Genomic DNA, 17811 nt, shown 5'->3' with positions numbered 1-17811 from the left:
GGGAGGTCAGTAGCCATGATGGACCGGGCAGTGCCCATCCAGTTCTCCTCAATCTTCTATGGAAGTAGAGGTGATGATGCGCTCTCTTTATAATTGCATCAATGTGCTGGGTCCAGGACAGATCTTCAGAAATACACACGCCCAGGAACTTGAAATTGTTGACTCTCCTCATCACTGACCCCTCAATGAAGACAGTTTTGTGGATCCTCGGCCTTCTAAATTCAACAATCAGCTCCTTGGTTTGATTGATGTTGAGGGCAAGGTAGTTGTTCTGGCACCATTCAATCAGATGATTTATACAGATACAGAGATACAGATACAGAGATACAGCGCGGAAACAGGCCCTTCGGTCCACCGAGTCCGCGCTGCCCAGCGATCCCCGCACATTAACACTATCCTACACACACTAGGGACAATTTTTACATATTACCCAGTCAATTAACCGACATACCTGTACGTCTTTGGGGTGTGGGAGGAAACCGAAGATCTCGAAGAAAACCCATGCAGGTCACGGGGAGAACGTACAAACTCCGTACAGACGGCGCCCATAGTCAGGATCGAACCTGAGTCTCCAGTGCTGCATTCGCTGTAATGGTGGTGACGTTGGCAAATTGAATTTGTACATTTAGAGCTCTGTGTGCACTTCCGATCATCCTATTCCAGGAGGCTTTGCAGAGGGTGCGGAAGTGGTTCACTAGAATGCTGCCTGGATTAGAAGGTATTAGCCATAAGGAAAGGTTGGGCAAACTTTAATTGTTTCTCTGGAGCATCAGAGGTTCAGGGGTGACATGTGAGGTATGCAAAGTTAGGAGGCATACGTAGGGTAAACCAACTTTACCCCAGGGGGAAGTATCAAAGATTATAGAGCATAGCTTTTGGCAGAGAGAGGGCATGTAGAGGAGATGAGCAGGCAAGTTTTTTTTTACGCAGTGGTGCATGCCTGAAACGTACTGCCAGTGGTGATGGTGGAGGCTGATATGAGAGTGGCATTTAAAAGGTTTTAGATAGGCATATGGATATGCAGGAAATGAAGGGATGTTGATTACATGCAGGCAGAGGAGACTAGTTTAAATTGATATCATGTTTAGCAAATATTGTGAACTGAAGGACCTGTTCATTGGGCTGTACTAATCTATGTAATCACTGATTTTCAATGCTGCTTATGTACAGCTAAGTACCGCTAACAGGCTTGAGATAAATTGTCATTTCATCTGATTTGGTGGGGTGTTTGAGGGTGAACATCAGTCTGGACTCTGGGAGAATTACCTGTTGAGAAAAAAAACTGCTATGGCATCAATTGCATTTGTTTCAGCAGGAGTTTGGGTTTCAGTTTAATCTCATCTGAAGCATGACACAGCCAATAATGTAGCGCCACACAGGACCTCAATGCGAGAGTTGAGCACCAGTGTAAATTACAGACATGCCTGTCTTAAGTTACTTTGAATCAACAACCTTTGCACCCCAGCAACAGAGTTAAGACGGACTAAATTAAGCTGGTCCAGAATTTGGTATTTTGGTAAACACTGATGTTTTAGACTGCATCTGTTTGAAAGACTGTTTTATGTGTCCAGGTGTCCTGTTGATGGATGCCATGGAATCCAGTGGAAGAATGTCATCTTGCTGGGGTTTGTGCTCTTTGATCCTGTGTTAGATTAGATGGTGTGGACCAGAGAATCACTAGATTTCAATGGGAGTTTAGATCTGTGGCAAAGAAGGTAAAGAGGAAGGTAAAATGAAACGCAGTGCTGGGAATACTCAGCAGGTCAAGCAACACGTGGAGAAACAAAGTTAACGTTTCAGGTCAATGATATTTCCCCGTATGAAGAAAAGTCAAAGACAATGAGTTTTACGTGGCAGTGAAGGAACGGGGAGTGTTTAGTCAACGTGCCTCCCATGCTTTCTTGATGGTCATGTAATTCACAATCTTATAATATCCAACTTTATAAGATCTGGTGTGAATGAGCATAATAATTCAGCAATTTAAAAGTTGTTCTCTTCATATTTGTGTGAATTTTTGAGTTATGCAATTAAGGAGGTTATTTTCACTTCATTTTATTTTAATATTTCTTAATATTTAAAAATTATCACAGGACAGTTTGTCAGGTGCTCCTCCGATTCCAAAAGGTGCTAAGTAGGTACAATCTTTCGTTTTCATCCTTGATTCTTTTTTGTCTTTAATTTTAGTTTTTGTCTAAAATTTAAACAATGATCCTAATATTAGCTGCTGTGGCACCACTGCCAAAATATTCAGATTGATAGCAAATAAAACTCATGCCAGGTTTATTATTGCAATTGCAAGGACACAGATATTTGGTCTGTTCCTTGGTGCTGCCCTTGAGCTTGAATGTTTTGAGTGATTTAAGTGTTACAAGTTTTATTGTATCAGAGCAATGTTTATGATTTAAAATAATTAGAAAGTAATAAACTACAGATGCTGGAAAATCCGAAATAAAAATAAAAATGTGCTGGTCAGGCAATATCAACGTAAAGAGCAAAACAATCAAAACTTCAGGTGAGAAACCTATGATTGCAGGTTTAAAAATCATTGAAAAAACGGAAACTGGCCCTTCAACCCAAATCCATGCCGGCCAGGATGCTACATTTACGCTAGACAAGAGGCAATAGGTGGTGTAGGCCATTCGGCCCTTCGAACCAGCACCTCCATTCACCGTGATCATGGCTGATCATCCACAATCAGTACCCCGTTCCTGCCTTCTCCCCATATCCCTTGCCTCTGCTATCATTAAGAGCTCTATCTAACTCTCTCTTGAAAGCATCCAGGGAATTGGCCTCCACTGCCTTCTGAGGCAGAGTTCCACAGCTTCACAGCTCTCTGAGTGAAAATGTTTTTCCTCATCTCCGTTCTAAATGGCCTACCCCTTATTTTTGAACTGTGGCCCCTGGTTTGGAACTCCCCCAACATCGGGAACATGTTTCCTGCCTCTAGCGTGTCCAATCGCTTAATAATCATATGTTTCAAAAAGATCCCCTCTCATCCTAAATTCCAGAGTATACAAGCCCAGTCGCTCCAGTCTTTCAACATACGACAGTCCCGCCATTCCGGGAATTAACCTTGTGAACCTACGCTGCACTCCATCAATAGTAAGAAGGTCCTTCCTCAAATTTGGAGACCAAAACTGCACACAATACTCCAGGTGTGGTCTCACTAGGGCCCTGTACAACTGCAGAAGGACCTCTTTGCTCCTATACTCAACTCCTCTTGTTATGAAGGCCAACATTCCATTAGCTTTCTTCACTGCCTGCTGTACCTGCATGCTTACTTTCAGTGACTGATGAACTAGGACAACCAGATCTCGTTGTACTACCCCTTTTCCTAATGTCACCATTCAGATAATAATCTGCCTTCCTGTTCTTACCACCAAACTGGATAACCTCACATTTATCCACATTAAACTGCATCTACCATGCATCTGCCCACTCACACAACCTGTCCAAGTCACCCAGCATCTTCACACTGCCCCCCAGCTTTGTGTCATCTGCAAATTTGCTAATGTTACTTTTAATCCCTTCATCTAAGTCATTAATGTATATTGTAAATAGCTCCGGTCCCAGCACAGAGCCTTGCGGTACCCCACTAGTCACTGACTGCCATTCTGAAAGGGACCCATTTATCCCTACTCTTTGTTTCCTGTCTGCCAACCAATTTTCTATCTATGTCAGTACCCTACCCCCAATACCATGTGCTCTAATTTTGCCCACTAATCTCCTATGTGGGACCTTATCGAAGGCTTTCTGAAAGTCCAGGCACACTACATCCACTGGCTCTCCCTTGTCCATTTTCCTAGTTACATTCTCAAAAATTCCAGAAGATTAGTCAAGCATGATTTCCCCTTTGTAAATCCGTGCTGACTCAAAACGTTCCTGTTACTGCTATCCAAATGTTCTGCAATTTCCTCTTTTATAATTGACTCCAGCATCTTCCCCACCACCGATGTCAGGCTAACTGGTCTATTATTTCCTGTTTTCTCTCTTCCTCCTTTCTTAAAAAGTGGGATAACATTAGCTACCCTCCAATCCACAGGAACTGATCCTAAGTCTATAGAACATTGGAAAATGCTCACCAAAGCGTCCACGATTTCTAGAGCCACTTCCTTAAGTATCCTGGGATGCAGACCATCAGGCCCTGGGGATTTATCAACTTTCAGTCCCATCAGTCCACCCAACACCATTTCCCACCTAATGTGAATTTCCTTCAGTTCCTCCGTCACCCTAGGATCTCTGGCCACTAGAACATCTGGGAGATTGTTTGTGTCTTCCTTAGTGAAGACTGATCCAAAGTACCTGTTCAACTCGTCTGCCATTTCCTTGTTCCCCATAATAGGTTCCCCTGCTTCTGTCTTCAAGGGACCCACATTTGTCTTAACTATTTTTTCCCTCTTCACGTATCTAAAGAAGCTTTTACTATCCTCCTTTATATTCTTGGCTAGCTTACCTTTGTAGCTCATCTTTTCTCCCTTATTGCCATTTTAGTTATCTTCTGATGCTCTTTAAAAGTTTCCCAATCCCCTGGCTTCCCGCTCATCTTTGCTATGTTATACTTCTCTTTTATTTTTATACTGTCCTTGACTTCCCTTATCAGCCACGGTCGCCTCTTACTCCCCTTAGAATCTTTCTGCGTGCATTTGGCCCATATCCCTCTAAACCGCTCCCCTCCATGTGCCTGTGAAATATTGTTAAAGTACCTTCCTCAATTACCTCCTCTGGCAGCTCGTTCCATATATCCACCACCCTCAATGTGGCAAAAATTGCCTTTCAGGTTCTTATTAAATCTTTCTCTCGCCTTAAATGTATGTCCCCTGATTCTTGATTTCCCTACATAGGGTAAATGCACAGTCTTTTACTCAACCTATTCCCATCATGATCATGTACACCTCAGTAATATCGCCCTTGATCCTCCAGTGCTCTAAGGAATAAAGTCCTAGCCTGACCAACTACTCTCTACAGTTCAGGACCTCAAGTCCTAGCAACATCCTCGTACATTTTCTCTGCACTCTTTCCAGCTTAACAATACCCTTCCTATAGCAGGTTGATCAACACTGAACACAGTACTCTAAATGTAGTCTTACCAATGTTTTATACAACTGTAACATAACATCCGAACTTCTATATAATACCGTGACTGATGAAGCCCAATATACCAAAAACTGCCTTAACCACTCTATATACCCTTAAAGCCACTTTCAAGAATATAAATACCTGCACTCCTAGATCCCTCTGCTCTGCAACACTCCCTAGGGCCCTACCATTCACTGTGAAGGCACTGCCTTGGTTTGAAATGCACCACCTTGCACTTATCTGCAATCAAGATCTTGCTGTAGGTTTTGATGACCATCTTCGCTATCTATGATACCACTCAGTTTAGTGTCATCTGCAAACTTACCAATCATGCTTTCTACATTCTTATCAAAATCATTGATATAAATCACAAAACACCGCTGGGCCCTGAGGCACACCACTAGTCACAGGCTAGTCCCAGAATCAACCTGCCACCATCACCCTCTGCTTCCTTCCTTCCATGATGCCAATTCTCTATCCAGTTACCAAGCTCTCTTTGAATTCCTCGTGATTTCTCTCTCCATAAATGCTGCTTGATATTTGCCATTGTTTTATTAATGTTTACAGTCGTGAATAAAATTATGAAATTGGAAAATCTGCATTAAAGGGTGATGATGGGTGCATGGCATATTATGGCCTTTTGTCCCATATTGAATAGTCACTGAAGGTGGTTTAGTTGCCTGTCTCTGCTTAGGGAAGTGGTATGGAACACTATAGAGACGAGCCAAATCTTTTTAGGCGAGTGAAGTTGGAAGTAGACTGATTTATTTTTCCCTCTTGCATTCTACAGTATTTTGTATCCGCTCTCCATTTTAATCATGTGTGAACTTTGGCCTTATTTCAACAACAATGAAGTGAAGCTCATTATTCGCTCAGTTAATAACCAGGACAGTTTGCATATTGTCTTGAGGAATGCAATAAAAATAACAGAGCAATTTTGTGTAACTTGAATATGTTACCACGTGAAGCATTGAATGTTTAATTGAAATCATTTTTTGACTTTAGAAAATAAATCCTACTGATCGTGTTTCATCTTTAATTAAGTTTGCTTCTTCGTACCAGTCATTATTGCGACCTCTTATTTCTTCCAATGACTTATTTCTGTATTCTTTCTATTAAACTTGGCTGCCATAGTGGTTGTGTGTTTTGGACTGCAGACAATATATATTGTGGCAAGCAATGTCTGGTACAAATTCAATCATCTAGGCATTTGATTCTTCATTTCCAGTTATAAAACTTTGTCTGTGGATGTTGTCCTATTTTGAAACATTTGAGCTTGGTCCCGTACAAGTGGTTCACTAATATGCCTTTCCTTAGCAAGTTCAGTCCAGTACAGCTTGGTAGATTTACTTGCAGTGGATTGTCGTCATGGTTTGTAACAGCTTAGGAAATGGCACAGTTGACAAGCTGAGGCATAGGGAGAAGTTGAACCTTGGTTTAATTTCTGACATTAACCAGATTAGTTGCTGTCAGATTGATGTGTTGGCTTCTCTGCTCTTGGATTGAAGAAGGGAACCCTTACCAGAAATGGCGTTTTGATTGCTCTCCAGTCTTTGGAACAAGGTGCCAGCAACAAGATGCCAACATTTTCTTTCCATTCAAATCCTGCCATATGCTCTGGAAGGAATTGATGTCTTCTGACACATCCAAATAGCAATATAATTTGCTCATTTAATTTTACTTTCTACAATTTGTACCATGTGTCTGCTTCTGATCTCTTAAATGCTGGTTTTACTGCATAGTTCCAGTTATCGGTTCATGAAATGTTGGCATGGAGTTAAAAGGGCCTCCACAATGTAACTTCCAGTGAACTTAATAATTTAATGTTATTAAGTTAAACCTACTGAATAATGAAAGGCCTCGATAGAATAGATGTGGAGATGATGTTTCCAGTGATGGGAGAGTCTAGGACCAGAGGACACAGCCTGAGGAATTATAATATGCACCTTTAGAATGGATATGAAGAGGAATTTCTTCAGGCATAGGGTGGTGAATCTGTGGAATTCATTGCTACAGATAGCGATGTAAGCCAAGTAAATGGGTAATTTTAAAGTGGAGATTGATAGGTTCTTGATTAGTAAAGGCATCAAAGGTTACGGGAGAAGAATGGGCAAAATAGATCAGCTATGATCGAATAGCGAGGCAGACTCAATGGGCCGAATGGCCCGATTCTGCTCCTATGTCTTGTAGCCTAATGGTTTACATAAGCACAAAGTGAGCCAGATAGTACAGCGATATTTATAGCTAGAGGGAGCAGCATAGTTGCCCTTTGCGATCATAAAGCAAACATTCCACAGATGCTGCAAATTTGAGATAAACACAAAAGACTGGCACTACTTAGATTAGAGAAAAACTGAGAAAGAGTCGACATCAGAAGTTGGAAAGATGAATAGATCTTTGGTCTGAAATGCAAACAATATTGTTGTTTCTCCCGATGGCTGATACCTGACCTGTTGACATTTTTCAGCACCTTGTTTTATTTGGACAAGTGGCATTCATTTGGGGGGAAAACAAGAAATCGGAAACCCAGCAGGCCAGTGTGGAAGGAAATGGAGAAGACAATGTTTTGGTCGGGGCCTTTTAGACTGATGGAATAGAGGGTGAGGAAGCTGAGAAAGAGAGTTGAGGGGATGTGAGGGGCAAGAACGGGCAAGTAATAGGTGGATGCAGGTGGATTGAAATTGTATTGAAGGCTAGGGGTGAAATGGAGAGAAGAGGGTGTAAATGGGGAATCGGAAAAGGAAAGGAGTGAAATGTACAACCACAGAGAGGGATGGTGGATGGAAGAGAATGAGGGTGGGGAAATGGAAATAGGGATCTTTGAGCAGGGTGTGTGTGTGTGGGGGGGGGGCGGTGGTGGTTGTGAGATGAACAGGTCAGTGGATGTATTTGGATCCACCTGTCACTTGCTCGTGATTGCCCTTCCCATCACCTTACCTTACCTTACCTCTCTTCACCAGCTTTCTCCCCACTACTCCATCAGCCTAGAAGGGTTCTGCTCGGAAGTGTCATCTGTCCATTTCTCTCAAATGCTGCCTGGCCTGCGGAGTTCCTCCAGCAGTTTGTTTTTGTTCTCGTCTGTATGCCTCTTGCCCAAATAAAACAGTGCTGGAAATATGCAACAGCTCAGGTGATAGCTGGAGGGGATTTTTTCTTTGTTGCATTTCTAGCTTGTGATCTATCCATCTTTCTGACCTCTTGTGTCCATTCTGTTTCTCACCTTTTGATTGACCTGAGTAGTCACTTTGTTTTTATATCAGATTTGCAGCATCTGTGAAATTTCGTGAGCTAGCTATATGTTGGCCGCTGCACTATCTGGCTAATTCTATGCTGGGGTAGGTTAAATTATTAAATTAACTGAAAATAATATTATGTAGGCCCTTTAACTCAAATTACATACCATCCTTTTCTTCACTACTATGTTTTTCACTCAAGGTTTCAGCATTTAGTCTATCGTGTAACCATACAGATGGGAAAACTCATTGCACCCATCAAAGCATATATTTTATATTTCTCTAATTTTTATTTATTCTGCATACTCTCTGGTCCTCTGTCTGTGTGTTCTTTGTCTTCCTATGTTCTGTGTCAGTGTATATATATAGAATAGATTTTGTAGACTATATGAAGTGTGTTGGATCACAATTTGTTGCAGTGTTCACTTTATTGGGATAATGTGTAATATTTCAGTGTGTTCTTTTCACATCAGTTTTTGAGTATGCTGAACGAATAGCACAGAAGTACTGAGAATAGCACAGAAGTAGCGAATAGCATAGAAGTAGCAGAAATTGGCACTCTAGTATTTCAGTTTCCTCATTGCAGCATCTTGATATATTAATTTGTTTTTGCCATCCGGGGTCTGAGTCGGTTGCTTCATCCACAGCACACCTTATGCATAACAAAAGAAGCTTTTAAACTCGAGGGGGCCTTATTATTTCTGTTTTGTGCTTTTTCTGTGTCAGTTGGATTTAGCTCGGTTGGCTGTGAAATGAATGCAGTCTTGCATGCTGTATCTATGAAACTCTGGTCAAAGATATTTTTAGCAAAGTGGTGATCAACTGATCACAGTTTGCCATTTAGCAAATAGACAAATCTGTACTTGAGCATTGCTACCCATCTGCGGCACGAGGCTCATTCCCAAGTATTGAACAACTGCATTTGTTAGTTCTATTTTGAGTCTGTTACTGAGAACAGTGACATTCTGTGGAAGAATTCCAAAGCTGCTGGGAGTACATCCGGTTCTCAGTTATGTAAGTTTATTTGGACGTTTGGGTTAACATAAGAATTTTTAAAAGTATTATCAAAAGTATATATTTTTCTGCTGTTCTCTACCCCGGTGACATTAACCATTTGCACATGAGGAATAGTTGAACCAAAAGCTTCGATATAGGCCACTGACCTATTGTATGAATGCTAACTTCTGGAGTTCAAATTTTTCTCTTTTCCAGTACTTTCTAATAACAAATCTTGTGACAAACTTGTTGGTGATTATTATTGATTACAAAATGTAGGGAGTAGGTTTACTGATTTTCAAACTTGCTCTGAATTATTGACAAAAGAGATGCTGATGAGAATGTGCATGCTACAAAACAATTGCAAAGTAGCCACATCTCGGCTGTACATCTATTTACACTGGGCTGAACAAGTTTTACCTATTGATCAGTATTCCTTATCGACCATTTCCCATGCTGCATGGTTTTTCCAGCCTTGGGTTCTTGCCAGACAATAGGTTTCATGATACAAAGCCTGGTGGCAGTGTGAACTGTGAGGAAGATGCTTTGAGGTTGCAGCGTGACTTGGACAGGTTGTGTGGATGGGCGGATGCATGGCGGATGCAGTTTAATGTGGATAAGTGTGAGGTTATCCACTTTGGTGGTAAGAATAGGAAGGCAGATTATTATCTGAAGGATGAGAGGGGATCTTATCGAAACGTATAAGATTATTAAGAGGTTGGACACGTTAGAGGCAGGAAACATGTTCCCAATGTTGGGGGAGTCCAGAACAAGGGACCACAGTTTAAGAATAAGGGGTAGGCCATTTAGAACAGAGATGAGGAAAATCCTTTTCAGTCAGAGAGTTGTGAATCTGTGGAATTCTCTGCCTCAGAAGGCAGTGGAGGCCAATTCTCTGAATGCATTCAAGAGAGAGCTAGATAGAGCTCTTAAGGATAGCGGAGTCAGGGGGTATGAGGAGAAGGCAGGAACGGGATACTGATTGAGAATGATCAGCCATGATCACATTGAGTGGCGGTGCTGGTTCGAAGGGCCGAATGGCCTCCTCCTGCACCTATTGTCTTTGTCATGAACTCTAGATATGTTTCTTTCTTTGACTGAATAGTTGTTACACAAACCTAAATGGTGACTAATAGGAATCGGGCTGTGAACTGAAAGAAGTGGAATAAGCCGGTAATACTTCATCCTGACCTTCTCTGGAATCTAAATGTGCATCAGGAGAACAAGCCCATTTTCAGTTTTTTTTCTCCCAAGGCTGATATTGCCCTAGCCCTTTATATCCGCTCTTGCATCCACCTTGACTGTCACCTGGAAGAGGCACTGAATCCTTATCCCTGGATAAATTTGGTGCTGCAATGGCTAGTTTACTGAATTTTATTCTTAAGTGTTCGGATCGTTGTAGATACCAAGTGTGTCTTGTCTCATAAGATATCAGATATGCATCACTTGGAAACTTTGTGACGATTAAGATCAGCAACATGTGTGGTTGAAGTGAAGAAATGGGGGGAACCTGGGAAGGGAGTTGCTGTGAGCTGGAACTCAATGGGACACGAGTCGGTAACGGAGACAAAGAACATTCTGCAGTGTGAAGGATGGAAAGTTTCTGAGAGAGCACAAAGGTGATGCAGATCATAGGATGAGGCATGGTTATGTAGGAGGAAAGTAATTGTATGCATTACATAAAATATTTCTGTTACTTTATGATGAGCTGCCTTTTATATACATCTCACTAAAGTTTATTTTCCTGTTTTTTTTCCTCCAAGAAAGGTTATTTGCTGTTCCACATATGTTTCTATAAATAATGCATAATTTCTCTTCATTTTAGAGATTGATTTGAAAACCAGTTGTATTGTGGACGTTGAAGGCAATCAGACCATCCTATCTCTGGCCAATGCAAACCTCAGTAAAGGAGATGCCAGGTAAACTGTCCTGCACATTTTTTGATAGCAGTGTTACTTTGCATGCTGGTGATTCTTTTGCGATGTCTTGCATCTTGGAAGAGACTGTTGAATACCCAGCATACGATACAAATGAACTTTTGAAATATTATTCTACATAATGCATACATCACCTTAATTCTCAGTATGAAATGCTATTGATTCTTCAGGAATCAGCGTACTTTTACTTCTGAATCTAAGCATGTTAACATACACTGATGGCTGCTTGTAGGTGAACAAACGTTATGTCTGTGATGGATTAATTTAGTTATATGTTTTCTTGCAATTTCTTCCTAGTTTTAAAAGTTATGAGAAGGTTATTAAAAAGCAAGAGGTTGCAGAACATCACTGCATTAAACATTGCTTCTCCTGCTGTTTCAAGGACTTCAGAGAAAAAACATGTTTGTACTTTCAAAGAATGAAGTGTTATCTTTACGACATTCTAAATTTAACATCCATAGATCTATTTATTTCACATAGTATGACCCCCCTTCAGTATTACCATTGTAATACTGAATTTGTTCAACTCTTTTCACGTTTCCATAGTAAGTGAAGCTGGCCTGATTGGCGTGCAGCAAGGACCTAATCAACATTAAGGCATGGACTGATAATCGACAAGTAGTGCTGCCACCACAGAAGCTGCAGGCAATCATCTAACCTAGACATTCAATGACCATCACAGAGTCCCCACCATTAATGCATTGGAGGGAGGGGTCACCACTGACCAGAAACTCAATTGGACCAGTGATGGGAATACTGTAGCTACCAGAGCACTTTGGAGTCTGTATTCTGCAGCGAGCGACTTGCCCCCAGACATCCAAGGCTTTTAGACCATATTGTCGGGAACACAATAGAACAGCCTTCACTTGCCTGGATAAGTATATCAGCAACAACTCTCAAAAGGCTCAACTCTACTTAGGAGACAGCAGCTCATTGGTTGGCATCAAACACTACACATTTATTCCCTCCGCCACTCTGCAGTGGCAGCAGTCTGTAAATGTTCTGCAGTTTCTCACTAAAATCCATGGGAACACCACCAACTGCAGGTTGCGTGCCATTCTGACTTGGAAACATATTGAGAGTTGTTCATTATCACTACATCTAAATCCTGGAACTCCTTGCCCCAAAACACTGTGGGAATACTTTCACCAGAAGAGCTGCAGAAGTTCAAGTAAATTGCTCACCATCACTTTCGCAAGGTCCATTTAAGGATGGGCAATAAATGCTGGTCTTCCAGGTGATGCCTTTATACCAAAATGAACAAGATAAAAATGAATTCCTGGTACACTATTCCTGGTATACTGTATACTATTGAGCAAAATAATTCCCCGTCTGAACAGAACAAAAAAATGCCAGAGTACCTCAAAAATGCCGGAGTACTGGCCTGCCAGTTCCTTTGTGATTAGTAAGCTCATCAGTGCTCTCTTTCTTTTTAATGATGTTCCAAACAGTTGATTTTGGTAAGCCTAAGGTTTGGCTGATGTCTCGAACAGTTTTATTGTTGTTTCTCAGTCTCAGAATGGCTTCTTTGACTTTCACTGGCACAACTTTGGTCCTCATGTTGATAAACAGCAATAAAAGTTTTCAAAGGTGATGGAAAGACTGGAGGATAGGTGCTGAGAGCTTTCTTATACCTGCATTAAGGAAGCAATTAAACACACCTGAGCAATTGCAAACGCCTATGAAGCCATGTGTCCCAAACATTATAGTGCCCTGAAATGGGGGGACTATATATAAATACAGCTGTAATTTGTACATGGTGAAACCAAAATGTATAAAACTACCCATTTAATAAAAGCTGACAATGTGCACTTTAACCACATGTGATTTTTTTTAATTACAAATCTCAAATTGTGGAGTACAGAGGCAAATAAATAAATGATAGGTCTTTGTCCCAAACATTATGGAGGACACTGTATGTGGAAGGGGTTGGTAGCAAGATAGTGGGAGAAATGGTAGCACATGGGTGGGGAACACAGAAGAAAGGAAGGAAAAAAAGGTGGGTTACTTAAAATTGAAGAATTCAATGTTCCTCCTGTTCCTCAAGTGGAATCTGAGATGCTGTTCCTTCAGTATGTACGTGGCCTCACTCTGACGATGGAGGAAGCTCTGGGGAAAAAGGTCAGTATGGGAAGGGGAGTTAAAATGGTTTGGAACCAGGAGATCCAGCAGGCCGAGGTGGACCTAGCTCATGTTCAGCGAAATGGTTGCCTAGTCTACACTTGGTGTTGCACCAAGTGCCGTAGATGAGGTTCGAGGAGGTGCATGTGAACTGTCTCACATGGAAGGGTACAGCAGGCAGTAAAGAAAGCCAATGGAATGTTGGCCTTCATAACAAGAGGAGTTGAGTATAGGAGCAAAGAGGTCCTTCTGCAGTTGTACATGGCCCTAGTGAGACCGCACCTGGAGTACTGTGTGCAGTTTTGGTATCCAAATTTGAGGAAGGATATTCTTGCTATTGAGGGTGTGCAGCATAGGTTTACTAGGTTAATTCCCGGAATGGCGGGACTGTCATATGTTGAAAGACTGGTGCGACTAGGCTTGTATAAACTGGAATTTAGAAGGATGAGAGGGGATCTTATCGAAACGTATAAGATTATTAAGGGGTTGGACACATTAGAGGCAGGAAACATGTTCCCAATGTTGGGGGAGTCCAGAACAAGGGGCCACAGTTTAAGAATAAGGGGTAGGCCATTTAGAACGGAGATGAGGAAAAACTTTTTCAGTCAGAGAGTTGTGAAACTGTGGAATTCTCTGCCTCAGAAGGCAGTGGAGGCCAATTCTCCGAATGCATTCAAGAGAGAGCTAGATAGAGCTCTTAAGGATAGCGGAGTCAGGGGGTATGGGGAGAAGGCAGGAACGGGGTACTGATTGAGAATGATCAGCCATGATCACATTGAATGGCGGTGCTGGCTCGAAGGGCCGAATGGCCTACTCCTGCACCTATTGTCTATTGTCTATTGAAGGGCTGCTGGGGTCTCGGGATGGTGAGGGAGAGGGTTAATTGTCGGATGTTACATCTCTTGCGGTTGCAGGAGTAAAATTCTGGGGAGGCGTGGTTTGGGGAAGGAAGTGGTTAACATAGAAACATAGAAAATAGGTGCAGGAGGAGGCAATTTGGCCCTTCGAGCCATTCATTGTGATCATGGCTGATCGTCCTCCAATCGATAACCCGTGCCTACCTTCTCCCCATATCCCTTGATTCCACTAGCCCCTAGAGCTCTATCTAACTCTCTCTTAAATCCATCCAGTGATTTGGCTTCCACTTCCCCCTGTGGCAGAGAATTCCACAAATTCACAACTCCCTGGGTGAAAAAGTTTTTTCTCGCCTCAGTTTGAAATGGCCTCCCCTTTATTCTAAGACTGTGGCCCCTGGTTCTGGACTCGCCCAGCAAAAGAGTTGCTGAGGGAGTGGCCTCTACAGAAAGCGCAAAGGGGAGGGGATGCGAAGATATGACCTGTGATGGGATTACTTTGAAGATGGCGGAAATATTGGAGAATTGTTTGTTGGATACGGATGGTGTAGAGGTGAAAGGTAAGGACCAGGGGATCTCTATCCTTCTGAACTGTGGGGGAAGAGGAGAGCGACCAGAACTACGGAACACAGAGGAGATTCGGGTGAGGGATAGATCTATAATGGCAGGGTGGACACTACGTTTATTAAACAAAAAAGGATAGTTGTCCAAGAGCCTCATCTTCGAAGCAGATGTGGCAGAAACTGAAATTCCGAGTAGGCGATGGAGTCTTTGCAGGGTGGGAGGAGGTGTAGTTGAGTGTGTGAACATTACTCTGCACTGTGAACAGGAAGAGGCCTGACATTTGGTGTTAGAGAATGCTGCAATTGTCAAACCCAAATGAATGTGAAATATATTGTGTCAAATTAAAAAATAATGTGTGAGCAACTTAAACACCAGAATTAGGAATCACTAAAAATTTACTTTGCGCTTTTGTTTGCTTTCTTTTGGATCTTTGGTTACATCTCTAATTTAAAAATGGGTTCGTTATCTCATTATTATTGCTGATAATATATCAAAATATTTATAGCTTATTTATGTGTGATAGTATTGCTGTTGATTCAGCAACTTCCATGCTTCTAGATTATTGCTTGGCATGTTGACTGGTGTGTTTCGTAACCCAATCTTTTTCGCTCCTGTCTGCATGCTCAGGATATCCTTTGGGGCTCAGGGAGGCAGTGATATCCAGCTGGAGATTTATCATCGTTGCTTGCAGATACACATGAGAATGTAATTGTTTTGGTTCTGTCTCCCTATGGAAAGACACTTTGATGTAACTGAGCTTAGAAAATGGCTGGTGAAACCTTTTAAGACCACTCCATTTGCTTGTACTTTATGGTGGGGTCGGAGAAATTCTGATGGGGTTGTCCCACTGGGCTGCCCCCAAATCACATTAGCGGTAAAAGGTTGGAGCAGACATAAAAAGATATGAGGCAAACATTGGTAAAGTAGTATAATATTTTAGTAAAACACAAAAAGACATTGTTGCATTTTGTCATTTTTGATTTCACACCTTCAGGTTACAGTGTTTGCTAATTGCCTTGAGTATAGCCTTGTTTCTCTGCAAAACTAATCCTCACATGTGACCCTTCTAATTATGATTGTCACTGAGAGTGCAATAATAGTTGATCTCCAGCACAATATATTTTTTTGTACAGGATATCTAGTGTTGGCTTTGAAGGGAGTCTCCTGATCTGAAGGCGTTGAGAAGAATGCATGTCAGACTCAATGTTGGAATGGTTTATTTTAATAAAAAATAATTTTGCTTGTGGCATACATTGGTAAGAGTATTACAAAATTCAAATAATATATGATAAAATATAGCGCCCAGTGGCAATTAAAATTGCTGTTAGTGATTGTTAAATTAGTCATTTATTCACTTTTTCCACTGCAGACTGGAAGCACTGAATATTGTGCCAATTTTATATTAAAACAGTTTGCAGCAGATCATGCTGGTTTGCATTACCAGATTCTATTTATAATTTCCAGTTTGGATCTTGTTTTTCAAATGTTCTCTTTCTTGGATAGCCAAAGGCCACACTGAAAGTGGTAGTGAATTTTATCCATTATGTATGTCTTCATTGAGAGATGGCTCCCAAACATGTGATTGCTTCACGCCTCTCCAGGGGGTTGTTGTGGGGGAGTCGGTTGTACAGCAGGGACAGGATGGTGGAGGACTTTTTTGATTTGCTGTTAAATGTAAGTGCATTCTCATGTGTGGTTCAGCGAATGAGTTGACCATTAATTGGAGCATTGCTTTTATGCGTATACACATAAATGGATGTAAAATTGGTTTTGCAGGGGTGGTGACATAGATTGATCAGAATCCTATTAATTCTGTAGATTAGCTTCACTCCAATCGGAGATTTTACGATGAGGTGTAACATTATGGTGAGAACAAAATTACAAGCGTAGCAGAAAGCTCAAGGTCTATCATGTGGTGAAAGAAAAGGAGGGGACAGGAGCTGTTTGATAAGGCAGATGAGGTAGTTTTATCAGCATATATCTGCTTCTGAAATCATTTGTTGCTTCTGAATGTTATCTTTCAGCGATGTGTGTCCATTTCAGGAGCCTAGTGTCAAGTATTCAAACAATGTAGCCTACGCATTGGAAACCACTGATTGTAAGTAATGCTGACATGGAGGTCTATGGATCCCATATTGGCCTTATCAGCCACCCCAGAATTTGAATGGAGGCAGGTCGTCCTCAACATCTAGAGATTGCATAAGTGGAAGAAAATGTCACAAGTGGAAGTTGATTTTGCCCGTCTGTTCACAAAACCCTGAATTTGTCATGGCCGAGAGGAATTAAGGGCTATTTTTAACTTGTTGCCAGTGTTACTTAGTATTTATCACAAAATGAATGACTACTGTGCAAATTATCTCTTCGAATTTGTTTTCTTTAAATTTTCCCATTTTACTTCCTACAGTTCCTTTCCTCATTTTGAATATTTGAAGATCAATCTGTTTGGCCAAACTTTTGCCCATCGTTCCTGACTGTGGCTCAGAGATTGTTTGAGGCTTGGTGAAATGCCTTTGGATATTTCACCATGGTGAATTGTATGAATAGTTCCAGTCGTTGATATGGTTGTAGTCATTATTGTGGTGAGGGGATATGGTCAGAAATGGAATGTATAACTCAACAGGTCCATGGCTGTGTTTACGTTCCACACAGGTTTCTGAACCCTAACAGCATTCCTTCTCCCATGTCTCTGTCTACTTTGTAGTAGAAAGTTTCACGTTCTTACCGCTCTTGCCACCATTTGTCTTTTCAAAGTAAATTGTATCTGGTTCAATAAATTCCTCTGGCAACTCATTCCAGATACAGACCACCCTCTCAGTAAAAAAAGTTGCCCGAGGTCCCTCTTAAATCTGTCCCCTCTCACCTAAATATGGATTATCCTCATATTCTAAAGACGTACAGATTGATAGCCTAATTGACCACTGTGTTAGCCCAAGTGTGGTGGAATCTTGTCGGGGGATTGGTGGACTGGTAGAATTAATGGGGGTGGGGTGGGGTGGGGGTGTAGATGATGATAATGTGGGGAGAACCAAA

General features: G+C 41.5%; 1 protein-coding gene across 2 annotated transcripts in view; it reads left to right on the top strand.

Annotated features, from left to right (window-relative positions):
* The window catches only part of LOC144596712 (kinesin-like protein KIF13B), a 180729-nt gene that overhangs the window by 17428 nt on the left and 145490 nt on the right, over positions 1-17811 (top strand). For both annotated transcript variants that reach the window (XM_078405429.1, XM_078405428.1), the window contains exon 2: positions 11131-11224. In XM_078405429.1, the coding sequence (XP_078261555.1) occupies positions 11131-11224 (94 nt within the window). The remainder of the gene's footprint in view (positions 1-11130; positions 11225-17811) is intronic.

This window comes from Rhinoraja longicauda, chromosome 9, assembly GCF_053455715.1.
Source record: "Rhinoraja longicauda isolate Sanriku21f chromosome 9, sRhiLon1.1, whole genome shotgun sequence".
NCBI lineage: Eukaryota > Metazoa > Chordata > Chondrichthyes > Rajiformes > Arhynchobatidae > Rhinoraja > Rhinoraja longicauda.
This window is presented reverse-complemented; position numbering and strand designations above follow the sequence as displayed.